Source organism: Colossoma macropomum, unplaced genomic scaffold (assembly GCF_904425465.1).
Source record: "Colossoma macropomum unplaced genomic scaffold, Colossoma_macropomum, whole genome shotgun sequence".
NCBI lineage: Eukaryota > Metazoa > Chordata > Actinopteri > Characiformes > Serrasalmidae > Colossoma > Colossoma macropomum.
This window is the reverse complement of record NW_023494786.1, coordinates 14,599,080-14,626,581: the sequence shown is the minus strand read 5'-3', so window position 1 is coordinate 14,626,581 and position 27,502 is coordinate 14,599,080. Positions and strand designations below refer to the sequence as shown.

The following is a 27,502-nucleotide window of genomic DNA, read 5'->3' as shown; positions in this document are numbered from 1 at the left end:
ACAGAGCAGAAAGGAATGTGGATGTGTAGTGTTGGGGTGGTGCAGATGTTGTTCTCTGACTGTCTATGTGTCTCTAGCACTGACAGGAGCTATGAGGAGCTTCCTAAATGACCCTTGATTTGGACGTATAGTTCCTGGAAGAAACATTTGTAAAGGACTTTGATATTATATAAGTTTCTTCCAACATTAAAAAGGTTCTTAACTTCAACATCCGTAACATGGTTTGAATAGCTGGCAGTGAATATTTACCCTATCATTTAAAGAAGATGTTCAAAAGTGGGAAACCTTACATTTATCATTGGCAGGTAGAATAAACTGCATCAAAATGTCAGTATTACCCATATTTATGTTTCTATTTCAGTGTGTTCTGGTACACCTAACCAAGGCCTTTCTTCACGCAATAGATAGTATTATATTGTCATTTGTGTGGGGAGGATACATAAGACAAAGCAAAGAAGGTGGCCTGGCTTTTCCTAACTTAGAAAAATTATGCTATGGGGCAGTAAATGTGAAGAAGGCAGTACTTTGGTATCAGTCCTCACAGCTAAACTGGTGCAGTGGGAGCTAAACTGGTTTTTGCCGGGAAGCTGATGTCGGCACTTCATCTTCACTTCCAGCCTAAGTAATAGCCAATTTACGTCTACCAGCTTTGAATTCTATAACTTGCCCTATTGTAAGATATACTTTAAAGATAGGGTCCTAATTCCAGTGGCATTTTGGCCTCACTAGATTTTCTAATGTAGATCCCATTTTCATACCATTGTCATTCAGCAAAGTCTAACATTATGTGTATGTTTTGGACTTGTCCAGTATTGTCAAGTTTGTGGTTGGCAATTACTAACTGTTTATCTGAAGCATTTGAACTGGAGATGTACCAAGTTTTGAATAAAGTTTATTTGGGCTGATTAACACAGATTTAAAAATTCCAAACAGGATTAAGGAGGCCTTGGCCTTTGGTTCCCTTCTGGCTAGGAGGAAGATATTGATTAATTGGAAATCATCCTATCCACCAAAGGCCTCACAGTGGCTCTGTGATCTTTTCATTAAATTAGGAAATATTAGGTTTTCATCTGGAAAGGCATCTGTAAAATTCCATAGAACTTGGGATCCCATGATTGCATATTTTGAAAAGTTGAAATGTTTCCCCACTAACTAGCATTCCCAGTTCCTCTTCCATATGAATGTCATTCTTTAACTGGAATTCTAATGTGTATGATGATCTGACCCTATCTGTATTTGTTTGGTTTCTTCCCGACCTAATTAATAATCATATAATGTAATATGGGTTTTTGTTCAGTTCATGTCATAATGTAAAATGTGGAATGTATACATGTGTGTCTGTGACAGTATATTTGTATATACATACAAAAATACATACACCTGCATATGTCTTCTTAGGTTACAGTAGTGTGTAATAAAATTTTGGAACTTTAATTGTATGACCCATGATATGACCAAGTGAATGTACATTTTTTACCTGTATTTGTCTCAGTATAACTGGGGAAATGCTTTTTGTCTGCTTATTGTAATGGTGAATCGTAATGAGTCAAGAAATTGATCGCAGTCTGCTTAAATAATTACGGTCATCTCTAATAATTGAGATCAGGCAGTTATGTAATAACTGTGACAGGCCTATTTACAAACATGCTTTGTGCAAGAAGCATCCACTGAGAGGTTCTTCTAAAAGTGGTTTTCATTCAGCATCACTCCAAACAAGCCTTTCTGGCAAGTCTATTTTTACGAGTGTACTGCCTGGAACTCTGGCAAAGTCCAGTGGAGGGGCAATGGATAGGAGGGGGTGGGGGGGCTGTGTCCCGGGTGTTCTTCTAATCCTCACTCACTCAATGTACTTCAAATGAGGCAGAATGTCGACACAATGGTCCATTGAGACCGCAGAAATGCAGCGGTAATTGGCAACAGCAGCGCTGGACTCTTCAGCACAGACAGCATGGAGGAGTGGAGGAGAGATTATTTGTGGAACAGAGGCATTCCTCTGGTGTATAGTCCTGCTGGAGCTCACAATTGGGGGGAGACGAATCCTGCGTACCCCCCGATCCACCAAAGGAACAGGGTTAATGCGGTCTGGGACAAGCTCTGAGAAACTCCAGGAGGCCATGTAGAGACCACGCAGCCCAAAGACGTGGAGTGAGTGGGAAGCGTGAAATATAAAGTGTATAGTTGTCTTGGAGCTCACCAATGGGGAGAGAGGAACCAGGGTTGCCAAGCTTAGGATGTGGATTTACTGATTATTTTGATCTTTAAAAGTGTTAATAATATAGTAGGATTCTCTGGAATGATGCCACAAAAGAACAACTTTTGGTTCCTCAAAGAACTTTTCAGTGGATCATTCTTGATGAAAAAAACAATCTTAAACCTAAAGGTGCCGAAAAGAGTTCTTTGTGTGACACCACAGAAGAATCTAAATGAGATGAGTGAGTTTAAAGAACTTCCACATTATGCAAAGGTTCTAGGAAGAACCCATACATAGAACCCTGACATTAGATGAAACTTCTTTAAGCCTTTAAAAAGTTCTTCACAAACCTCTTTTTCAAACATGGTTCTTCAGGAAACCGAAAGTGGCATCACTCCCAGAACCCTTTGTGGCACCTTTTTAAAGGGTACTATTCAACTGAATGGTTCTTTAGGGGACCAAATGTGGTTCTTCTATGGCATTGCCCCAAGAACCCATTGTGGCACCTTTATTTTAAAAGTGCATTGTGTTGGCTTTTGTGGACACACATTGCAGAATGTAGATGTTCATAGCTATGAAGAAAGCTTGTTGGCAGCAGGGACAGGTTAATAATAGGATGTTTTTATGGACAGCCAAACTTTTGACAGATTTATGGACAAGGTGAAATGTAGATATGTGTTTAGAAACTGTTTATACATTTACAGGAGGTTGGCAGCCCTGCGAGGAGCCCAGCGTACCCCCGGCTCCACCAAAAGAATGAGGCTAATGTAGTCTGGGATGAACTCTGGCACAAAGCTCCAGGAGGCCATTCAGAGACCACGTAGGCCACATAATGATAGTGAAAGAAAGATTGATGTGTGCAAGAGACAAACAGAGCAACCAAGAAAGAAAGATGGCACAGATACAGCGGCGACAGACCGAGATCGAATCCTGGATAAAAAGACGGATGAGGAGGAGATGTGCAGAAGATGGAAGACACGCACGGAGACCAAGGCTGGAGACAAGGAGTGAGTGGGGAGTGAGAAATAAAGTAAAGCTTGATAGGCTAAGTATGAAATCTGCAGGTGCTCATAGCTGAGCTGTGTGGACAACTGCTGTAGAACAGGCCAGCACACATCCCTCTCTCTCTCTCTGTCTCTCTCTCTCTCTGTCTCTCTCTCTCTCTCTCTAATGCAGGGTCGTAGCCCGGAGCACAGGCAGTACTCCTCAGAAACACTGAAACTTCTGTGCTGTCCAAGGCCGGCACGTAGCTAACTCATTATGGAGCTTGCAGGTGTGGATGTGGCAGGAGGGAAGATAACAGCCTCCACACACTCTCCCTCACGGCCAGAAGCGGCTTGAGAAAAATGAATATCAGCACTGCTTTTTGACAGCTAATTGGACTATCCATGCTCAAGCTTGTACTGCGTTATTTTGTAGCCACTGTTGGAGGGAGGCTTTACAGAATGCTGGAAAAAGCCCGATTCAATCTAATGAGAAACGGAACTTATTTTGGGTAACACATTATTTGAACCCTGCTACATAACACTGACATTACCGGCCACAGCAGATGTCATATCAACGCTGTCTGAATTCATATCTCCAAATTGGTCACTTTACACAAGTAAAAAGTTTCTTAACTTGTAATGGAAGGTAATGTAAGTTTTTCCAAGTAATTTTAGACTTTTTCTATTGATGTGTCCATCAAGAAATTTTAACACAATTATATTTGGATTTCTGCAGTTGTCTGATAATTCAAATGGTCATGTAAACAACATACGCTGATTTCTTAGATCGGAATAAGGTCTAGAAATCCAATTAAGACATCCAATTAAGAGAGCTGGATTTTAGCTCAGTAATCAGATTTCTCAGTGCCTGTGTACTCTTACTCTGATTTCTTTCTGATTTCTCAGGCTGTGCATGTGCGAAAACAGACCGCGTTACCGGAAATAAGCAAGAATCTTCTGGATGATGTATGTTCATATTTTCAGGTACAGTGGCGCAATGTTTTTTTTAAAAAAGCCACAGCATGAAGTTTAAGTGTTACATTATGTTTATGTCACATCTTCTTCTGTGAGTTTATTGGCTGGTTGCAAAGCAGAAATCCAATTATAGTCTGACTCATGAAAACCCTACAGTTTTCCCATTTTCTGATTACTCAAGTGCATGTAAACAAGTTGATCGGATTACTGACAAAATATTATTTTCTGCAGTTTTCAATCAGATTATTAAGTGCATGTACACACATTAATGGTAATGGTAATATGACCCTTTTATATTACTGCGTATAATCTGACTCGTGACAACATATGACATCTGCCATGAGATGTTTATGGCATGTGAATGTTAAAGTTATGTACACTTTATGTACACTTTACATATGTTAAGTACACTTCGGTTGCTTGTTAGACTGAATGGGATTTTGCCAACATTCTGTAAAGCTTGTCCAACCTAGCAACAGTCGCTAGGAAAAAACACTTGTGGGAAGAACATGGAGAAACAGCCAGAGAAACGTTAATGATTCCCAGAGTACCTTTTCACCAAATGACCCTTTCATAAGAAAGCTGCTTATAAAGTTTACAACATGGATCTATTGATTTGCATGTTATGCAAATAAGTGTATTTTCATGCTGTGTATGGTCTGATGTGGGTCCGGTGCAGACTGAGCTACTGATAGATGGGCGAGGGCTGGACAGAAAGCTGGTCTAAGTGTGTTTGCGTCTGAGTGTCTTGGGTCTAACAGCACTGTGAGTTACAGGCTGCAGCTGTGAGCTCAGCTCAGGAAAAAAAGGAGAAGACTCAAATAAAAGAGAAAGAGAGCTTTTCCTGGTCTGCAACTGCTGGATCAAGAGCAGTCCCATGTGCAGGCAATATGATGACCCCTGAACTATAACCTCAAGCCAGAGAATCCACTTGGAAGTTTAAAGAAACAAAAACATAATTAAAGTTTAATCCAAATTGCTTCCTGTTTGATTACATTCGTAGATTTTCCTAGTTTAAGTAATTCTGTTCATGACTCATTTCTGCTAAAACCACTAGATTGAATTACTTGGGCTTTTGCCCGAAACCAAGTCAAAGTAAATCTGCCAGACACATCTGAGTGGTTGACCATTCTAACATATGGAGGCTAAAACTAAATGCTCCACAATCTACCAGCTGTCATCTTACAGCACTTTGTCTTGAGCCAAATTCCTCCTTAGCCCTCAGATTTATACATCGTTAATCAAGCTTTTAGGGACATCACCGATTTTGGACACTTTGCGCAAAAGGCATGTGTAAAACTTTGACTTTGGCCAGGAACACGTAACAACTCTTTGTATGCTTTTCAGCGTTTGCACGTCTAAATATTTAGGTTTCCAATGCCAAGTTCTTTTTGTACTCATAAAGGCTGACATCATCCTCCTCCTTGGCTCAGAAAACACACTCTCGTTCCAACTCCTCCCACCCACTCTTCTACAACTCACGCTTTCACAAGTCAAGAGATGCATTCACTTGTGGTTCTGCACTGCCAAATGTCACCAATAGGAAACAATGCCATCACTGCCATATGTTCCCACAGGTTTAGGCCAATTGTTTTTGGCCACCAGTTACAGGATGAAAGGGTACACGGTATAGAGATGGCAGAGGGCCCAGTGAGTAGCTAACCCTAACCATAACCCTAGCCCTAGCTATAGAGAATAATTTAGGGGTTTCATTCCGAATAGACCACTTTCAAGATGATTTTTTTCATGATATATGTTGTTTAGAGTGAGCTATATAATGATTAATGCTGCTTTTATTAGAGAAAAAAATTGTGTTTTCCATTAAACGTCATCTATTATACTTTTCAAAAACTTGTTATATCCCAAATCATTACAAATGGATATTCAGCATTTTGGAATGAAACTCTTCAACTGTATAACAAAACAGCAATGGCAAGTCTTGGAATAGCAGCTGGAACACCATGATGTACTACCACCTTCAACAGAATAGGTTAAAAACTGTCCTAAGACTGTGTTGACATCAATCAATTGTGGCAAGGTGCTATCATTAAATCATATTGCATCTTGGTTATGAAAATACTACACTGTACTGACCATTATTTAACTGAATTTAACTGAATTGTGGTGAAATGTGAGATTTCCTAAAGAATCAAATAGAATCATTGTGTGATCAGAGATTCCCACCCCTACTCTCACACAATCTCACACCGAGTGTACTCACGTTGTTCTTGCTGGTGACGGAGAAGGTGGCCCTGCTGGAGAAGCGCGTGGCAGTGGGGCTCATAGCTGAACCACTGGCTGAGCCGGTCAGTGCACCCACGCTGGGGGCAGGAGGAGAAGAAGTGAGCTGGTTTCCAGTCTGGCTGCTCTGGGCCTGCGACTGCGTCTGCGGTGGTCCGGTGCTCAGCAGAGCGCTCCTGTCGCACACCGTCCCGCTCAGCATCTCCACCTGCCGGGTGAGGGCCTCCAGCTGACCCCGCAGCTGCCGGTTCTCCTGCTGCAGCTGGGCCACGGCGCGCCCCAGTGGGCCACTCACGCGCAGCGCCTCCTCCAGACGCCTCTCCACGCCTAACTTGAAGGCACTCACGTCCACGTGGATCTCACGCACTGCATCTCGCAGGGTGGCCTCATAGCGGGCCAGAGCGGCACACACCGTCTCCCCCTCTGGAGAACCCTCGGCCACCACCGCCAACGGCCCAGCGTCCATCTCAACCAGTCTCAAGCACTGCTACTGCTGCTGCTCTTAACACAGTATCCCAAATGCCTGGACTCTTCTTTACTTGCCCCTCAATGAGGTTTTAATCTCTCTCCCAGGTAGGTTCCACTGGAAGTCCACCAACTACGACCTGCTGAAGCAAAGCAATGTTAGCACCAGCCTTCATAAACCCCCATTCACTTGACCCCAATCTATTAGACATTAAGCCACCAAATATTTTCAAGCATGGCTTACAATTTCCTACATACCAAACCATCATAAACTTCACTTTACCAAGTATATTTGCTCACATTATTGATTAATCAAAACTATTTTGACTTGCACACTTAAAAAACATTATTTAATGTATGTGAAGTGCACTGAATTTACTTGATTCACGAGTGTTCATCATTCCCATACCAATAAAATTTACCACCACAGTTTTAGTTTACTTACTTTTGGCTGTAAATGTTTTGAAATAATACATTTTATTCATGCACAAATTATTCAAATTAGTTAATCAGTGTCAACTATCATATATTACATATTGGTTTCATAGTAGCCACTGAATAATGACTTTACAGTTTAAGAAGTTAATGATACAACTTTCCGGTAAATGTGAATCAAACTCTGCCAACAAAAGCATAGTGAACACTTTTTATAGTATCCTATAAAAGCTGTTGTATAATATCATGTATGTACAGACCTGTGTCTTCAGTTGTCTCTTCTCAGGTCAGTAAAAGTCTTGCCTCCTCAGCTGAGTGTATGTGAGTGCTCTGCGCGCCGTACTGTTTTAAAGTACAGCTCACACAGTCAGGTTAATCTCCCACTCCTCAGCCCAGGGGAGGGAACAGAGGGAGGGAGGGAGGGAAAGAGGGAGGAGTGTTGGAGTTGCATTCTATCCTAGCCCACTGCGGCTTGTTGGAAATAGTCCCTTCTTGTTTTTGTTGTCTGTTCCCTCCTCTACCCTTTCCAGTGTATTTGTGTCACTCTCCACTTTCACAGCACAAGGAATCTCTCTCTCTCTCTCTCTCTCTCTCTCTCTCTCTCTCTCTCTCTCTCTCTCTATCTCTCTCTGCTGTGTCCTGGCATCTGTGTCTGTGCTGTCAGCTGTCTCACTCTCTTCCAGCACTGTCATACATCACGACGGGACAGACAGGCCTTTTGTTTGTCCTGTCTCGCTTTTACAGGGCTCAGAGCAGTGCCAGGCCCAAGGGTCAAGATAAAGGGGTTAAGATTCCACTCCAAAGAGTTCAGACAGGCCATGTACATTTAAATACAATAGGGAACCAAAAAAGGTCAAAGCAGAGGAACCCTTTGGCTACATTCACCCACTCATAGACCACTGTCTTCACTGAACTTTATGTGACACTTCTGTGTTTTTCAGATCACTGTGTGTACAATGCACAATAGTTTGGTCAAAAATCTAATCAGACTTTCCCCTTACCCTGTATGTAGTCCCTGACATATTTATTGTATGAAGTTCGCTTATTTAGCTTTGCACTGGTTAATGCATATAACAAGTCATGAAAGCTTAAAGCCATCTGTTAGCATTGCGCAAACTGCATGACTAAATCGAAACACACCTTCTTCAAACTGGGTAAACTGGGTTAAGTTGTTAAAGGGGCATTTCAGCCTAAAATTACAGTTTAGTATTATAGCGTCAGCGCAGAAGAAGATGCACACAACGTAGTGTCTACAGGTGAATGTGCTTTTTTTTGAACAGGAACTTCAACAGAGGCACAGAAATGCCCGGCCCAGTGCTACCCCAACGCATAACATGGAGAGAGGTCAATGTGTGATGACACAACATTCGAGTAGGGTTGACACTTCTAACCACTAGTTACACTGCAAAGCCCCCCCTTCTCAGACACAATTACTCTAATAAACACAACTACAACAGCAACAGCAGTACCTTTTTAATCAGAGTGTGGCACACTCTGCATGGCCACACCCTCTAAGCCCCTCATGGGAAGATGGAGTCTGTGGTGGACACCACACAGCCCCCCACCCAAGGGTCAAGTGTCCCGGCAACCCACACAGTCTAAACAAAGTCTCCGGATTCCCTGCCATATCCACTGACACAGCCATCAACAGCTAGTCCTTTCCTTCAGTGTGCCAGAGGAGAGAGACTGAGCACTGCATCCTCCTGGGCACAGCAGAACTCCGTCCAGCTCACAGCCTCAAGTCTGGTGCTACTGGGGCCACCTTACACTTTCTCCATCATCCACTGCACCACTGATGGTGGTGAAGGTGCTGCTCGTCTGCACTACCGACAGCCCTCAGGGATCCACCTACTGGTGGCGGCACTGTGTGTCCAGCTCCTCCAGCATTGGCAGCTTCCCCCACGAAAAGCCACGGTGCCATCGACCTGACAGCACTCCCCGCCCAGAGATCTACCAATCTGCCCTGATGCTGTGTGTTCAGCTTCTCCCAAGCCAGCTGCTTCCTCCATGGAGAACGAAGGCCACACTGCCAGGGACCTCTGACTTTTTGCCGCAGCTCCACCGCTAGCCACTGCAACCAGCCTCACCTGTCCCATGATGCCAAGTGATTACTTGTGTGGAGTACAGCTCCCAGGTGCCTTCACTGTTGCAGGGGTGATGTGTGCCATCTCCCTCTCACTGGACTCCAGCTGGGCTCACCTCACTCTTAGCTGTCCAGGAGGGAGCAGGCATAGCGCTTGGTATTCCCTTCCTCCAGGCTATGTCCTCTTCGCTGTTCACCTTTCAGTTTGTTGAGGCACCGCTCAATTTCTTCAAACTCGTGCCTTCTGACACCAGTGTAGCATCAGCACAGAAGAAGACATGGGCAACACGTCTTCTCACAGCAATGCGGATCCTATGGCAGATTCCACAACATTTATCATGTTATGTAGTGTTTTGTACAGCAGCATTATATCCCTCAGCCTCATCGCTTTGACAGAATTCAGAATTTTCTATTGTTTTAGTCAATGTTCTCTCACTACAATACCCAGCATGCATTATGCAAATACATCACACAACCATTGGGAATCCCTGTGATGTCAATTAATCCTGACTGCCTGCCTAGAAACTGATCTATAGTCTATTAAATACAATTTAGCTAGCATTGGTGTAACTCTTGCCTTGATTATCAGGCAAAATCTTTTAAAAAAACTGCCAGAGACAAGTTTTTTACCCTTTCAACTAAAGAAAAGAAGCCAAACTGTTTCTAGATAAGTATCTAACTGTATCTTTCAGCTTGCTGTCCTCCTTTTCTGGTGACTCATTTCTGTCATTTGAGTAGTTCATTCTCTCCATTGTAATGATGTTTAACATGTGACGTTTACCATCTGCCTTCTGTGTGCATTCACCAGCTAATGAATAAAGTCTACCCTCAAAATTCTACCCCCGAGCAAAGGTTTTTTTCTTTTTTTTTCTTTTTATTTTCAAACCACAGATGTGGTGATGGTTACATTTCTTATTTTGGCCAAAGTGTCCCTTTAAGTAATCTCAAATAGACTTGCTTATGTGCTTATGTGGTTTCTGACATAATGTTTTGTGTACATACAAAGTAAAGATAAAACTCAGGCTAAAAGATGCTCCTACTACCATTTTTGGACATCACAACTGACATTTTTTTTTTTCATTTTTATAGACAACAGTGATTCATAGCAACAGAAACAACATAAGTAAATCTACTTGAGATTACTTAACAGTTTGATGCAATTTGAGGCACATGCGTGATGATTTAGACATGTAGTTTAGATATGTAGCACAATACTAAACTGGTGGCTATAAAATTCCATTACTTGTTAGCTACATTGTCCATGTAGCTTAAGAGTTAAAGGACCAAACCTGGGACACCAAACACCCCTTGGCTGGTCAACTAAAGGCAAAACTGAGTAAACTTAATTTTTGCCCAAACCTTTGCTTTAAATGATTGCCATCAAAATGACAATAGATTAGACTGTATTGTGAAACCTGGGAAATAACAGATTTGGGGGAGGTTTGTGTGTGCGTAAAGTACCAGACCCCAGACAAAGCAAACATTCCTGGTTAGATAGTAAGTTGAGGAGGGGTGCTGGGGTTTTGGGGCTGCAGTACTGATGACCTAACACGGGCTCTATAATGAAGCCAGCCCCACAGCCAGAAACAACTTTACATTCCAGTGTCCTGTTTACTGTAAACACTGGAGGCTGAGGGACAGCAGAGGTGATTTATAATGGCACACTGTCATTCTGGAAACAAGCCCACTGCAAGCCCCCCACTGGCTTTACATTAGAGAGCTGTGTGCGTGAACACTATACACAGAACTCGGGCAGGAAGCCTTCATGCTGGGCAGGAAAAGAGAGAATCTTTCAGTCCTCCATTCGGCCTGTCTCTCCAGATCCTTCAAGCTGTCGATAAAAGCCTGTTTTTTTTTTTTGTTTTTTTTTTGCTTAACTCTAGCAGTGGAGGACTTTTTAACAAAACAGGAAAAAGCTCTGAGAAGCTGTTGCTGCGTTTGTTTGTTTTTTTATCTCCCTGAACATGATTTCTATAATGTCATTCTGTGGTGACGTCAGTCCCTCACGCTAAGCTCAGGTTGTAAACGTTTCACAACATTAGTTAAAGAAGCCAGGTGGGGAATTCTGAACAGTGGTGCACTTATCCGTGGCAGTTGGTTATTGTATCTAAAGCTATAAGACTTTATCCCCTTGTGCCCCCCCCAAGCTGCCACAGCCCTTATCAGATGGGAGAGATAAGTGCTTTAGTATATTTTTTAACTATGCAACTACAGTGTAGTAGACCGGTATACTTAAAGTTTACTATTTTCTCTCTTTTCTATGCACTAATTCTACACTTATTTTAAACTAAACTTAAAAAAGTCCACTTTATTTATTTAGCAGACACTTCATCCAAAGCAACTTACATTATGGTGAAGGTAAGTCTCAAAAACCAGACTTTAGCACATTGTCAGAAAGTCTAGTTTGTTCTGTCATTCAACATGTCCAAGAACCACCTACTTTGACAGCAATGGGCCATTTGGCCTACAAGCAAAATGACCAACCACATACCATTGTTCTCATGTGACGTGTAGGGATAGGTGGCTTTTAAAACAGGGCTACAACAAAAACACACATGTGGAAAAAATGGAAATGTTGGAAAACATGAGGATATCTCATTTACTAGCTCCTAAATTCTTCTCCAATAACGTTTATTGTGAAATTAAGTGAAATTCATAAACTTTTCTTTCATGCCAAGCAGAGCCAGAAACTGTTTGTTTCTCATCAGCAGATTAAACCTGGTGCACAGAAGATTGTTCACACAGATGTGTGGATAGCCAATCAAAATGCACCTGAAAAATCCTATGGCCAGATAAACATACAATAGATTTGAGGTGCACTGAGCATCTGAGGCTGAAACTAGCGGTAGTTAACCATAGATGAACTGCCTCCTAAAATGTCTGTGCACTGGCCTGGCCAGTACCGTTAAAGTGAGTTCATTCAGTAAAGAGCACTAGAAATTTTCCAAATGCTTTCTCTTCCACCTCTTTCTAGGGGTCGCTACTTTGCTGCAGGTATACTTTAGTACATTTGTAGTAAACTTGGATAAACTTATAGGGCCAGTTTCCCAGACATGCATGAAGCTTAGTCTTGGACTAAATTGCAGTGTCAATGGTGAATCACCATTGGAAATTCTTTATAGTCTAGGCTTGGGCTTAATATGGCTTTGGGAATCTAGCCCATAGTATATAAAATGATTTTTTTCATACAAAAAGGTTTTTTTAGGGAGCAGCAGGTCCAAGTTTGGTGGAGTGGAACAAACCCAGAGAGGCCTTTGTGTTTACATTGGGCCAAGCAAAACCCTGCAGGCCTAGACTGGAAAGAGCACACTTATCAGACTAGAGATCAGTGATGGCGATTGCTCACCCAGGTATTGCAACACTGTAGAGAGCTGATAGACAATGGAGGAAGATGTGAGCGAGTCAAAAACATGACTACTTCCTGAGAAGTCACTGAGGGGCCTGGGCGATGTCATCTTCTTAGGCAACACAGGGAAGCTGGTTCGGCGAGTTAGCTGATATGACTCATTTATCGCACAAAACATACTGTCTAGCAGTAGATCCATATACAATATTGTGGCGTCTGCCACGGCCGTGCTGCCGAGTAGCTTGGGGAGTGTGGCCATGCAAATGGCTCTAAGGGTGCACCATGCTTCTGGTTTAGATAGGGACTGTTCAGCACTCTGGCTGATGATGATGTTGGTATCAGTGTAGTTGTGTTGTTTGGTGTAAACTGAGGAGGGTGGGCTTTGCAGTTAACTTAAGGTTAGAAGTGTCCACCCTCATCAAGTGTTGTGTCCTCCAGCGTTACCCTCTCCTTGTGTTTCATGTTGGGGTTGGAGCTGAGCTAGGCATTTTACTGCCTGTTGAAATACCTGTTCAAAGCATTTGCCCATATGCACAAGGTCTTCTGCATCTTCCTCTATGCTGACGCTACAATATCATAATAAAACATTAATATGATGCTTGCTTAGTGTAAATAAGTACTAATCACTTTCAATTTTTGGCTACAATGCTAGTTCACATCAGTGTGTTTGATACGTATCAAAAACATGACAGCAAAATGCCAGACACCATCCGCGAGTGAGTCCTAAATGAATGGGGGTGAATGGAGCTAAACGGCTGATACAGAAATTTAACACTTCAAAATCCTAGGCTTATTATATACTAAGGCTTATTATCCAGTAGCTACAGGGACTTCAATTCAAACAGGCTGAGCTATTCTTAGGTTATAGAAGTGTGTAGTAAAACTTTGGGACCGCTGGAAGGCCCTGGCTATGTAAGGGTTTAAAATAGTTTCTAACCAGTGCAGGACCTTCAGTTAATTTTAGAAAGTAGAAGGATGTATTTCACTAAAAAGCACAGAAAACTTACTGTATATTTCCTTTTTTTCTAGCAGGAAGCTAACAATACTGCTACTGAGTGCTGATTGGTTGGCAAGCTGAGCAGCTCACTGGCTTGAAGGAAGCAGTTAACGCTCACAGGCATTGTGAACGTACATTATAAATTCCTATAACTGGACTTCAATAGCGCTTAACAATATTACAGCTGTGTTAAAATGTTTTATACAGATTTTTATACTGATTTGATTTGTATTCAGGATATGAATGCATTCTTCTATATAAATATGTTTAAGCATTTACAAGCTATGGTTTTTCTCAAATCCTCCATATTAACCCATTTATTTTGGATTTGCTTGGGAGCACCCTCTAGCGTTTGACAAACCTGGGAGACATTACTGGGTGGCAATTCTCCTCTCTACAAATTTTCTGGAACCACCCAGAGTTCCTTTATCAATTACACCAGAATCGTTTTTGTAAAATGTCTTGTATGTCGTACCCACTTCCTTCTTTCATAAATTGTAGTTTAACTTCCTGTGGCAAGCCCCCATCTGTGAAAGGTCTTGTGCAGTATGGGGTGCAGTGAAGTGCAGGCGGTTGTAAACATTAATGAGGGGAGCTGAATTAGCCGCAGAGCGCATGTATTGCGTCATTGCACTTTTACACGCACTCATACACAACCAGACAGTGTCCGTGTTCTCCAGCTGCAGGATACACACACTTCTACACACTCTCAATTAGTGTCACAAACACACTTCTCAAATCCACCCTTGTTTACATGAAGAAAAACATTTATCACACCATCCCTTTGCAGAGTGATGCTTTACTCTTTCACTCTCAGGATGGAATGAAGGAACGCTCCTGAGGGAAAGATCGAAGTCCTGCTGGCTCTCATCCACCAAGACAGTCGATGACAAACCGCTGATCCTTTTAAAACAAACCTCCATTTATTTCACTGCACGCTGACTGCGGCTTTCCCTAAAAGCTGGTCTGCGGGGCCATTACATCAGTGTTTCCATGGGAACCCTAATGTCCAAACACGTCCAAAAGAATAACAGCCAGTCAATGATGTCATCATCACATCAAAGTCAATTTAATTAAGCACACATGGTGCCAAGTGAGAAAGGGAGAGAGAGAGAGAGTGTGTAAGTGGGAAAGAGAGGAAGAGAGTAAGACGATGAGAGAGTGAGAGTGAGAGAGAGAGAAAGAGGTCTGGAAAGGCATGCAAAAGCACAATAAGAGTGATTTGAGTGTGTTTTTATGTGTGTTTTTATAATGTCTTTGGCATCGTCTTTAAGGCACGAGCACAGACAGCTATTGACAAACAGGGAGGTGATCAATGAGGAGGTCTGAACTGTAAGGGGGTCACTGATGATGTGTAAAACACTCATATACACACACGCAGGCACGTACGCACACACACTTCAGTTTTGCACTTAGCTTTAGTCATTGCACACATGACTAGCAGCAACTCAGCAGTGAAGACATCACATTTATAGCAATCAGTGAGCTGTCGAGTCGTCATGAGCCCTATTCCAGATGGATTAGTTTGGCGGTGTACTGTTATTTAAGTAATTGCTGATGATTTTAATCCAGTAGAAATCCACACTGTCTGCAGTTTTTACAAGTCTGGTGAATAATAATTCTGGAGTGTATTACCTTCCGTAACTCAGAGCTTCCATAGTCATAGTAATCCTGTTCAAACTGATCACACAGTAGTATAATAATAAAACCTGCTAATAAACATGGCCATGCTCCGTGTTGTTATTGTTATTGAGGCTGAATAGGTAATGAAATAATGGCGTCTACATCCAAATAGTGTATTATACCTATTAGGACTCTGTGTGAATTAATGTAACTTCATGACCTATTTAGTGCACTGCTTACGAAGTGTCTGGTTTATTTGTGGTCATTGGGGAAAATTACACTGATACTTTATTCCATAAAAACTGGCCTGGTAAATTATTATGTTACAGAACCTCCAGTGATAAAGCAAATCCAGCTTGAGTAAAGCAGTAAACCATGGAAGGAAGCTGGGTATTATAGTGGTTTTACCCTTGTGTTGTTAGACACAACGTGAAGTGATAATAATGTGGCTGTGAGTGGCTCATTGCTTTTATAAAGTGGTAATAAAATACACTATGATACAATGTTCTAATTTATAATCAATAATTTAATATATAATTAATAATAATCACATTCAATAATTCTTACACTAACTAACTGATTTGGTAACAGTAAACTATGGTTGCCAAGCAACATAACAGATTAACACAGAACCCAGTTGATGTGTGCATGTGTATGTGGAGCTCCATTGGAGGAAATAATCTTGTGCTGGGGCAAAGAGAGGGAGTGAGTGAAGGAATGGGGGACGAGGATTGGGGGAGGACACATTCCCCAAAGCCCAGCCGACCTCCTGAGAGCGCCGGCTCCGTATAATTACAGCCCTGCTCCCCTGCTTCCACAGGCAGCACGAGCAGTCCCAAGTGTGTTTTTCTATGCACTGGGCGCCAATTCAGCTCTGACACACAAATGCAGGCTCTTATCGATCCAAACACACGTATACACGCACACATACACACTAACTATGCATTTACTGTACATCCACACCACATCAGAACGTGCCACTACATGATTACACAAAGACTTAGTAAAACTCCCTTAAGCTTTCCTATCAACACATCTTTGAGTTCATTCAAACTCAGAAGGATCACCTGAGTCAGAAGACTGAGCCTTGTAAATGACCTCATTGAACCAAACCGTAAGAGGCATTAGGGTAAGACTTCTGCAATCAATAACATGTCAAAACAACACAACATCAACAGTTACAGTTTGCATTGTATTAAACCTGTAAGACTTTTTATTAATCTTAAACCACATTATTTGCTTAAGACTTACTATTTAGTAACTACTATGAATTATTTGGAAATGACTATGAAATTAATGTGTAAGTTATGTAGTTAATGAGAGTGAGGAACTTAACTGATCTATGCTCTAACCACAAATGCTTTCTTTCATAGCCACTGTTAGGTAGAATGCTGGTTAAAATGCCATTTAAACTTGGCCTAGATTTACTAAGAAGTGCTCTAGTTTGCACATGATTGCTTTGACCTGTTGTTTATGCACAAATTGGCTAATTTGAAAGGTGTCATAGAATAGAGTAGAATTAGTAGAATAAGCACAATTATATTATATGCTTTATATTTAATTATGAGCTAAAATTATAGTAATTGAATGATCTAATATGCTTGGCATTAGAAACAATTTTTCCAGGCAGTAATTCCAGGCAGCGATGTTAATTTGCATAGCTTCCTCCTCTATTTTTGCACCTCAGTGGTGCCACACCCTAAAATGCATGAACTCCATGGTAGCAGGATACTTATAATGACATTACGTTATCAGGTTACAAAGAAAGGTAAAGTTACAGAGAGAAAGAGAGTAATTAGATTACAAGTGCATCATAAAAACAGGTTAATGACTTGCAGGATTACAATAAAACCACTCGTCATAGTTCTTTTGTTGTCTGTGTTCGTCTGTGTGAGCTAAACTTTTCTGCTAAGTGCGTATTTTTGGGAGCTTTTTTACTTTGTTACGCAACAGGTAATTGCTAAATTGCTAAAACCTACATATCAGTGGTGCCCTTCTGTGCACGCATAAGAAAATCAGCTGTGAGAGCTTTTGCACATGAAAAATTCATTTGCACCACCCCAAATGTTTGCTAAATCTGGCCCCTAATGAAAAACTGTAGTGAGCTTTGTTTAGAGATGCTACATAATGTTTCAGAAGCTACACACTCTGTTAGGAAAACCAACATAGACCAATATAGCTGGTCACCAGCAACACCAGCATATGTTGTGTTTTGAATGATATGCTAAACCAGCACTAAACCAGCATAAACCAGCATAAAACAGCTTAGACCAGCATGGAATTCACATGTACTATGTTGTCGTAGCTAATCAAAACTAGGCAGATTGCAATGGCAACAAATTTGCCACCAAGCTACAATGTTACTTACAAAAATTTACACCCAATCTAAACTATCAGTGACCATTCACATGTGTACAAAATGCGGACAGTTTCTTATTAAACTAAATGGAATTTTTGCCAACATTCTGTAAACAGTTGCAACAGTTGCTACAAAAGAACGCCTGTGTGGATTGAGCATGGATGGGTCAACTGTGGGCCCACACAAGCAGCCACTTACAGTTTCTAACCACAGCTTTAAAACTCATCTTACTAGTATCTCTCCAAATCAAATAAGCACATGCGCTCTCACATAAACACAGGGCTGAAAGAGAGTAAAAACAATAGAGAAAATAGACAGTGCTTGGACGAAAGCACACTGGAAAGCCATCTAATTCAGGCCGCATAAAGGAAAGGGCGATAACGGAGCTAAACTCACATCAACACATCAGGAAAGATAAACATAACTGTGCTTCTTTCACAGAGTTTCTACTCACGTCAGAAAAAGACAAAGAGAGAGAAAAGAAACAGAAAGAAACAGACGCTGAAACGGGCAGCCCTTTCCTGAGAAGCAGGAACTATCAGTCATTCTGTAGCCTATACTAATACTGATATGCTGCTGATGACAAGTTCTCAAGGAAGCAGAGTGCATGGTGATGTCATACTGGCAGCTCCAGCCAAAAGACATCTCTGTCATATCCATCAATTGTTCCCACAATCCGCCCGTCCTGAACCGAAACCCTACTAATGTTCAGCTCCCCCTCCAGCACTGAGAGCCTCATTCAGCATGACATCACTCTCTCCCTTAAGCTCCTGGAGGATGAGACTGACAGGCCTCTAGTAGATACACACGCTCTCTCACTTACGCACGCTCTGAAAATCATCAGAACTATTTATGCCACCACACAGAAAGTGATGACCTCGGGTGCTTGGACCCCTCAATAGCGGTTTGGATGGACTTGACGGTTGGCCTATTTGTCCTGGCAGTGGACATCGATCCTGATGGTTGCAGTATGACAAGCAGCGTGGGGAATGTACTCTTTGGTTTCTCGCTCGGAAGAAGAAAAACAGATTTTTCTTTTCCTTCTAGTGGCAGGGTTCAGCAGATACAGTAGCATGCTCAAATGAAGGCAGCGAAGAGTTTGTCAGTTTGTCAAAAGGTTGGAATAAAGAGCCCTGGAATGAGCGTTTTTGGCCCGCGGACCTGCCTGACGTGTCGCACCCTCTCTGTTCTTGGCAGCAAGCCCCTGATTATATGCTGCAGATGAAAGCTGCAATCTAGAATCAGTCTAACGATGTTGGCAATGCTTCTGTATTTGGGGGGCTTGATCGTGGAAAGCCAACGTTTCCTTGCTTTGTTGAAATAAAGGAATTTTAGTGTGTAAACATTTTTAAAGTTTCAAAATCATTCACTTCCTGGTCCATACAGTCTGTTTGTGGAGACTGAGTTTCAAAAAGGCCCATTTAGGCCCATTCATTATTTTTGTAATGTCACACAAACCAGCACATTCACATATATCCACCTATTTGGCCTACAGAAGTTAAAGTTATAAGCATGCTGAAGTTATAAGCAGTGTTTCAGCCTGGACCACGTTTTGAATGAGACAGAATACAAGGCTACCAATCATAACGGAGGTCTTTTACATATACAGCTGTATGCAAAGGTTTGAACACCCCTTGTCAAATTACATGTTCTGTGTCACGTATCCCTCTGGCTCCAACTCAAACAAGGACTCCATTTCCCAGAATCCCCTGGGAGATCATGTCACTGTTGGACTTCTGCAATCCACCAGTCACCGTTCACAGTCACTTGAATACTGATCTGTTGCACCTGCTCTGTTTGCTGTATGACCACTCTTAGTTTAGTTTATAAGCCTGGGCTTTAGACTAGATCCTTTGCGAGGTGTAGCTTCTCCAAGTAGAGCAACTGAGCGTTTCTTGGTTGTTGTTTTGCCTTCTTGTGTATTTGATCTTGTTTCTGGATTTTCTGACTTTGACTATTTAACTATTCCCTTTTAGGATCTGGTTGCCTTTGTTATGTTTGTTTTTTTCTGTCTTTTGTCTCTTTTGGATTTGACCTATTTGGCCTGTTCACCAACTACAATTCTTGCCAAAGCCTTTATAAATAAAGACTCATTTCTTGTTTTTTTTATTTCCAGCATCTGGCAGGTTCTGTTACGTTACATTCTGTTGATTTACTAAGTAAACACACCCTCACCCTCTAGGGGACAAACTATAATATAGCATTTCCTGCTAATTTTAGTGCACAATTATCATTTATTTGCTAAGTTCAAAAGGAAAACAGTAAAAGTGCATTAAAATGTGCCAGAATATGTTCTCAGTACAGGATGTGTTAACCTATTTTCACAAACATGTAATTTGACCAGGGGCAACCAAACTTTTGCATAGACTGCAAAGGCACAAGAACTGTCAGTCTGCCTTAAAGGCACAGGAACAAAAACAGCCTGATTAATTGTAAGGGATAAAGAGAGGTTGGAAAATGGACATAATATAATCAATTCTAAAACCACACAAATATCATAAGTGGACCTCATAAGTGAAACAAATACAAGAAAAATGTAGGAATGGGCCCTTTAAATAAAAAAAGAAGAAAACTGCAGGCAGTCAAGGACTTTTGAGATTACTTTTTGTAATCCATAAATGGTGCTTTAGCGTGATTCACTTTCTCCAAGATGTCAGTGGCTACTAAAGCAGGTGAAAAAGTCGACTCCCTCCCAGAGCTTAATAAACCTTCTGAGACAAACAAAGGCCTGAGTGAGAGGGCGGCCTGCTGTAAAAGTTTCATATGGTGTGAGCTATTTACCAGAAAGAGGCCTGCATTAGGCTGAAGCTTGGAGACTTTTTGCAGGTGAATTGAACTAGGTGTGTGTGAGTATACGTTGCAGTGTGTGCGTATGTATGTGTGTAAAATCTCCATTTGTATGAGCACAAACAGACCCAGGAGTGACGACTGACGTGCTTTTAACAGAAAATACACGCTTCCTCCACTGAGCTCACACACCAGTTAGCCTGTGTCCATCAACGCGGCACACTGTGCGTCTATGAGCTCACAGTGAAAGTGTCGCTGATGTGTGTGATGAGGGGCCGTGAACCGAGACTTAGGCTTACGGCATACGTGCATGTGCTCACCTGCCAGGGGGAGCAGTGCCAGCTGCTATGGATCACCCTGTGCACACCTGCACAAGAGCAAGCGTGCTGTAAACGTTAGCTCTCACCTGGCAGTGCTCTGAAACCGGCTCCCCGCTTGGCTCCCCTCCATCACCCTGCCCCTGTAAACACACCGCAACATGACACACAGCGGCGATTGTTCTTATGAATGATGGAGGTGTTGCAGCATTGCTGCTTGGCTGATGCATACGGGAACGGTATGGATAACTGAAGCCATTTCTTTCTGGTAATCGCAGTTGAGGCTTTTTCAAGGTGATCTCATTACTTTACTTTTGCATTACTTTCAAAAACCCACACAAATCTGTACAAACTGGAAAGTACAAGAGAAATCCCAATAGTCCTTTTAGGACTAGCAAATCACAGTCAACATCATTCAATTCAATTCAATTTAGTTGTACAGTGTTTTTTACACAAAGCAGCTTTGCAGAAATCTGGTGCACAAAAATAGTTGACGCTGTCATAAGTTGACACATTAAGCTACAACTTGCATGTGCAAAAGTTTGCTTATGTGCGGTGTTCATTAGACTAAACTTATATAAAAAGTTGCACTTGCCTGTGAAGCAGTGAGGCTAAACATGTTTAGCAGGGTTTAGGCTGGAGAGGAAGATGTTAATGTTACCCTGTGGAAAGAATTTAGCTAGCTCACATGGAACCAAAGAAAAAGGCCAGACAATTAACTTCTTTAAGTACTGTTTACATTCTGAATGGTGACCCTTAAGAATCATTTTTAGTCTGAGAACTGCGGTAACGTTACTTTGTCAGTCATCCATCCAACAGGACTGTTCAACACATTCAGTAGCTCAAAGGAAGCAGACAGAGTACATTCCTAAACACAACCTGCCTTTTAGCCATCATGGTTAGCCTAGCCGCATCATGTCATTTCAGACTTCTCAGTCATGTCTGCGGCATGTTGAGGCACTTTGTGTAACCTAAGTAAAATAATATACAAAGACTTTTTGAGACTTTCACTGACTTTCAGAAAACCCTGAACTGCCGGTTTATTAGGTACACCTACCTTGTACCCATCATTAGCCATTTTGTCTTGTACACCTACTAACCTGCTGACTGAAATAACAGATTGCTAGGCTAAACATGGAGATGTAACTATAGTTCCATTGGGATAAATGTTTGTAATGGTGTCAACTTTTAGCAACATCAACTTAATATTTACAGTTCTACTGTAATGTGAGAAGTTGACCTTGCGAAAATCTTGCATCAACTATTTTCATTGCATCGTGTCCAAACCCCAAGTGAGCAAGCCAAGGCTGACAGTGCAAGGAAAACTGCCAATAAGACCAAGAGGAAAAAACCTTGAGAGGAACCAAGACTCAAAAGGGAACATCCTTCTCTGGTCAACAGTGAGTACTGAACAGAGAAATGGAATGAGCCACAATTGATTAATCAAGGATAACCAATGGCAGAAGCATTTGGTTTAACCAATGATAACTGATGACTACTGTTAGAAGCCCATCAGAGTGAGAATGAGAATTAAGTACATGAAACGCAATCACTACTGTTAGGATTCTATCACTATCCCTATTCTTGACCAAGACACAGCCAGTTACATTGATCAAAATTATGAATGGCTAATGTCCAAAATCAGCTGCCTCAAACAAAAATCTTTAAGAATATAATAACTTAAGAAATAAAATGGGAAGCTTACAGAGCTGTTCCTGATTGAACAGTCTGGCCTGTTAAGGTGAGGTTGGAGCTCATCCTTCCTTCAGCAAGGGGATCTTTATCAATCAGTCTCGTTTTAGCATGATTTGACAGATTGCTTGTTGAGTGTATGATGGTTTGTTTGCTTGCACTGTTCTGGTCACACAGTCGCCTCTCACAGGTAACACATTTGTGCACATATTACAAACAAGGATAGATATAGAAGTATCCCCTGGTATTTGGGGGGTCCCATGTTGACTGGCTTCTCCAGTGCTGACTGGCTGCTAACTCACTCGCCAAAGTGGTGCTGATGCTAGCGTTAGAGGCAGCAGAATGTCTGGTTTAACAGTTCTCGTTTTGGAAATGCTCTTTTCTAGTTTGGTAATGCAGTCTTCCTCACATTATCTTACACATCTTCTCTTTTGTCCTCAGTTTCAGAAATTAGTAACAATTCACTCTTTCCAATTTCTTGCCAAATTAAACAAGTTTTCAGATTTAGAAACATGCTCCAGCATATTGTAAAGTATTTCAGAGGAATCCCAGGCATAGTTACAGTTGCTAGCCTATGAAGGACCAACTGTGTGAACTAACTTGCTACTCACCACCCTGAGGAATACCAGTGCTGCATCTCTAGATAGTTAAGAATAACAAAGACAGAAGCTCACTGATTGTGGGTGAAGCAGGTTAACAATGATCTCTCCCTGAATTCGTACTTCAGTGCTTTTATAACAGACAGCATAACAGACAAATTACTTTTGCTCAATGCATGTATATAATACATGTGCATTGAGCAAAAGTAATTTGTTCTCTTAGAGATGCCATAATGAAATTCTTATTAAGCCAGTAACTATAATGTTATTACAAGAATATAAACTGTAATGCATTACACTACTACGTCACAGGAAAAAGTCATTACATTACTGCAATATGCTAATTTGTACCACGTTACCCCAACACTGCTCACCATTGCAATGTCTTAACCAACTTTGTGTGCACCAGTGGTTGAGCTATTATCATAAGTTATGGGTGTAAAATTGCATAAGTAACATAAGTGGTCCAGTAAAGACATTAATTTCCCCCCAAGCTACAGACCTACATTTTCTCCATCATGTTTTTACAATTGGAAAAAGTCAAAATACAGACTGTGAAATGTAAATATAATTTTATTTACATTCTACATTTTGATTCATTACACACATACATTGTTATTAACCACAGAATTATGTAAGATGAACTGAATGATTCACAAAACAATAATAGTAATTCTAGTCTGCTTAGGGTTAAGGGGACATTGGCGAGAGACAGTGGAAAGGCAGGGACATTTCCACAGAGCCTGCAGGCCTTTTATACAACATCACCTCTGTTTCCCGCTGTGGGGCTCTAGCCTACTGAGCTGCTGCCATCAATAGTTTGTTAATTTTGTCAAGAAATGCCCAGCCCAGCACTACCCAAACATGAAACACAGGGAGGGAGTAACACAGGGGTACATGACATATGAGGGTGGACAAGCACAAACACAAACCCCCCCTCCTCAAACACAATTTACACTAAGAAACACAACATCAGCAACAATAACAACTACAACAAACACCTTGTTTTACCTGGGAGTGTGACACCTTCCCAAGAGCTGCTTTGCATGGCCACACCTCCTAAGCTCCCTACAGCAGCATGGCCTGTGGCGGATGCCACAATAACAAGGAAAAACAGAAGAGCAACTGTTCCTCATGTTAGTGAGAAAGTCAGTGCAGGACATGATCAGTCTGTATCAGCAAGAATATTCTGTCCACAACTACATAAAGAGGTATATTGTATTAGGGCTGCAGTGCATAAACCCCTCATCACAAAGATAAATGCACTTTTGCGAGTGTAAAAACCATAGACACAGGTCTACTGAGATATGATATGGTCAGATGGGCCATCTTTCACCTTATTTTCCGCAAGTGGGTGAGTCCGTGTGTGTCATACATGGTCAGAACAGTACAGACCTGAATGCTTGACCACTACAGTGAGGGTGTGTGGTAGCTCTGTTATGCTGTAGAAGACATTTTGCTGGCATGGTTTTGGTCTACTTGTCCCCTTAGAGGACATCTCTTGTCATCTCTTCCAGGATGACAGTGCCCCATCCACAGTACACGAAGAGTCACTGAATGGTGTGAATCATATGCTATGGCCTTCAAAGTCACCAGGCTTCCATCGCTCGTGTACAGTTCCAGTGTCTTGTGGAATACATGCTGTTCTGGTGGCTTGTGGTGTTTTTCTTTTACACTTTTAACTGTCTGTAGTACCCATCTATTGAGACCTGTTAGCTGGTGTGTTAAAACTGTTCTGGTGGCCTGTCGCTTTACTAAGACACTTCATGTTGGTTTTTTCTTCGATTTGTCACCCATCTGTAATTATGACTGCTCCTTATATGTATAAAGAGAGAAAATACAGTGGAAACAATAGGAAATAATATTATATTTTATATAATATATTAATATATTAATATTATATAATATATTTAGAGCTCTACTGATTGAAAACGGCTACCAGACTGACATTTATGAGGTTTTAGAGTATAACAGATGTGTGGCAGAAGAGGAAGACTACAGTAAACTGTGGCGTTGGCCCTGCTGTGACAGTAATCTGCTCCAGAGTCTGCAGTGCTGTTCCTCAAGAGGCCAGGGAGGATTGGGTTACTGCAGAAGGGCTGGGAAGGCCTTTTGGGTATCTGTCATGGTTAATGATAAGCGCAGAGGAAAAGACAGCCAGGCTGGAGAGCATGATGGAGATTAGCTCGGGGGGCAGAGGAGAGATATGAGCAAAGTATTAGAAGAAAGTTCCCTTTGTCGCTGATTTGAGGCCAAAATGGTTATGTTCAGAGTTTGGCCGTAGGAATCATGTGTTGCTCATTGTAATTTCTTTCTGATCTCCTGAGATCATCTAGTGCTCAGGGATTTCTCCAAAAGGCCCTTTATCCTAAAAATACATTAAAAATAAAGGTACCTAAATGGTTCTTGGCTTTGGTTCTACAAAAAAAAAAAACGTTATATTATGTAGACATTCTTCAGATTCTACAACGGTTCTTTACACTGTTCTTCACAATGTTTCTTTAAACAACCATCCACTAAAGGTTCTTTAGGGGACCAAAAGTGGTTATTTTGTGGCATCACTCCCTTTTCAGCACTTTTATTTTTAAGAATGTAGCAACAATAAAAATGATGATGAAATGAAAACAAAATAATACCTGAGATAATCATTTCAGCAGCACTTGAGAGTCACTGAGTGATAGACAAGATCATACACCATTTTTAAGAGAAAGCAGTGAGACTTAAGATGTGTTTGCGATACCTGAGAAATATTTCAATTTAACTTTTCAGTTCTGCAGGAAATGAGACACTGAGTTTTGAGAAATTGTACAGTGATCACTGGGGATTCTGAGATTTGGTAATTTCTCAAGAAATTTGAATGAATGTTGAAAAAGGCTCTAAATCTTAAACTGGTGTTGAAACTTGTTCAGTTTTGTCAAGGAAATTATAGAAAAGGTTCAAAAAGATACCATCTTGGAGTTCTGTGGGTAAGCTTGGGAAATATAGCCATAGATTGGCACATTAAGAAAGCTAATTTACCCTATTAAAAATAAAGGTGCCAGAAAGAATTATTTGGGGTGATGCCACAGAACAACCACTTTTGGTTCCCTGATTATTTAAATATCCATTTTTGTAAATAGATTTGAGTATGAAGACCTATTGTAGCCCCTGGGGGGGGGGGTTGGGAGGGAGCTTTAATCAGGTCTGAAATTTTGGTCCAAACCAGAATACCGTCCGAGAACTTTCTGTTTGAACCTGGTCCCAGCCTGACAAAATTCCATCCAAGTTTTGAGTCTGAAACTGACCAAATAAAAGTCAAATAAAATCCTGCCCAAAACTGAGCTGAACTAGCCCATAATCATCCTAAGTGCCAAATACCCTGACGGAATAGTGTGTTTGTGACAATGATAGCGTCATTACGGATAAATTAAATAGAAACCAATAAACAATGACATGATTCGCTGCACCATTTAAGGTGGAATGGGAAGGTTCAAACAAGAGGCACCTGAATCTGAAACAAGAAGCTGGCGAATAGGAGGACAACTTAAGCCTCATCAATTCTCAGAGATATCTCCACTGCTGAAACAGCTCACCAATGTTAGCACAGCTCTTCACCCTTGCCTGAACTAAGAACTTCTTTCTCTATACACTATATGGGCAAAAGTATTGGGACACCTATACATTACACCTACAGGAGCTTTACGACATCCCATTCTAAATCCATAGGCATTAATATGGAGTTGGTCCCCCCTTTGCAGCTATAACTGCTTCCACTCTTCTGGGAAGCTTTCTACAGGATTTTGAAGTGTGTCTGTAGGAATTTTTGCTCATTCATCCAGAGGAGCATTTGTGAGGTCAGACACTGATGTTGGACGAGAGGGCCTGGCTCACAATCTCCATTCTAATTCATCCCAAAGGTATTTAGTGGGGTTGAGGTCAGGGCTCTGTGCGGGCCGGTCAAGTTCTTCCACACCAAACTCACCCAGCCATGCCATTATGGACCTTGCTTTGTGCACTGGGGCTCAGTCATGCTGGAACAAAAAAAGGGTCTTCTCCAAACTGTTCCCACAAAGTTGGAAGCATACAATCGTCCAAATTGTCTTGGTTTGCTGAAGCATCAAGATTTACCCTCACTGGAACTAAGGGGTCTAGGCAACCACTGAAAAACAACCCCATAGCATTATCCCTCCTCCACCAAACTTTACAGTTGGCACAATGCAGTCAGGTAGGTAATGTTCTTCTGGCATTCACCAAACCCAGACTTGTCCATCAGACTGCCAGATAGAAAAGCGTGATTCATCACTCCACAGAATACATTTCCACTGCTTCAGAGTCCACTGGCGACGTGCTTTACACCACTCCATCCAACGCTTGGCATTGTGCTTGGTGATGTAAGGCTTGTGTGCAGCTGCTCGACCATGGAAACT

At 41.5% G+C, this 27,502-nt stretch overlaps 1 protein-coding gene across 2 annotated transcripts in view; it reads right to left on the bottom strand.

The window, feature by feature from the left end:
* smtnl (smoothelin, like) overlaps window positions 1–7,671 on the bottom strand; it is a 32,400-nt gene extending 24,729 nt beyond the window's left edge. Inside the window, exons 1-2 of one of the 2 annotated variants that reach the window (XM_036561626.1) lie at window positions 7,554–7,671; window positions 6,374–7,001 (exon numbers count right to left, since the gene is read on the bottom strand). In XM_036561626.1, the coding sequence (XP_036417519.1) occupies window positions 6,374–6,859 (486 nt within the window). In that variant the 5' untranslated portion in view covers window positions 6,860–7,001; window positions 7,554–7,671. The remainder of the gene's footprint in view (window positions 1–6,373; window positions 7,002–7,553) is intronic. The other variant, XM_036561617.1, reaches the window with a different exon arrangement.
* Window positions 7,672–27,502: the final 19,831 nt, after the last annotated feature.